At 40.7% G+C, this 783-nt stretch overlaps 1 protein-coding gene across 1 annotated transcript in view; it reads left to right on the top strand.

The window, feature by feature from the left end:
* Positions 1 to 6: 6 nt before the first annotated feature.
* LOC116378481 (FH2 domain-containing protein 1-like) overlaps positions 7 to 783 on the top strand; it is a 5,962-nt gene continuing 5,185 nt past the window's right edge. The window contains exon 1 of the mRNA XM_031840370.1: positions 7 to 357. Within this exon, the coding sequence (XP_031696230.1) occupies positions 292 to 357 (66 nt within the window). The 5' untranslated portion in view covers positions 7 to 291. The remainder of the gene's footprint in view (positions 358 to 783) is intronic.

Genomic DNA, 783 nt, shown 5'->3' with positions numbered 1-783 from the left:
AGTGTGTGTGTGAACTTGATAACTGCCTGAATTGATAAATAACCCTCCGTATGCTGTCGGTGACACACACTCTCACTCACACACACACACATACACACACACACACACTCGGGTGCAAACAGGGATTTCAGGAGATCTTGTGTGTTTGAAGATGTTTGAAGATGTTTCTTCCTCGCTGCCTCGTTCTGTTCTTTAATCCGTTTTCCCACGTGATGCTCTTTAAAGCTGAAAATGTTTAATTGTTTGTTTGTGCACTGATGCAAATAACGACTTCTTTGTCCTCCAGAGTTAATGTGTTGTGAGGAGCTTCATGCTGTTCTCCACCTGGTGCTGCAGGCCGGAAACCTCCTCAACGCTGTGAGTGAAGAACTGCATCAATGAACGATCATAGCTGGAAAACAGATGAGGGAGAGAGAGATGTCATATAAGAGTTTTGTGTTTCTTTGTAGTTGTTTTGCATCATATTTCTGGTTATTTTATGTGTCTTGGTACTTGTTTTGTGTCTCTTTGTAGTGGTAGTAGTAGTCATTGAGGTTGTTTTATGTCTCTTCGTGATTGTCTGGTATTGTTTGAAATTCTTTACATCTCTTCGTGGTTGTCTTGCATCATTTGCATTCATCTTTGCAGTTGTTTTGTGTCTCCTTGTAGTCGTTTTGCATCCTTTTCTGGTTACTTAATGTTTCTTTACAGTTTTTTATGTCTTTGTGGTCATCCGACTCACTTTCCAAGAACAAATTGTGTGTGTGTGTGTGTGTGTGTGTGTGTGTGTGTGTGTGTGTGTGT

The sequence above is a fragment of the Anarrhichthys ocellatus genome, unplaced genomic scaffold (assembly GCF_004355925.1).
Source record: "Anarrhichthys ocellatus isolate YVR2014 unplaced genomic scaffold, GSC_Weel_1.0 scaffold2669, whole genome shotgun sequence".
NCBI lineage: Eukaryota > Metazoa > Chordata > Actinopteri > Perciformes > Anarhichadidae > Anarrhichthys > Anarrhichthys ocellatus.
This window is presented reverse-complemented; position numbering and strand designations above follow the sequence as displayed.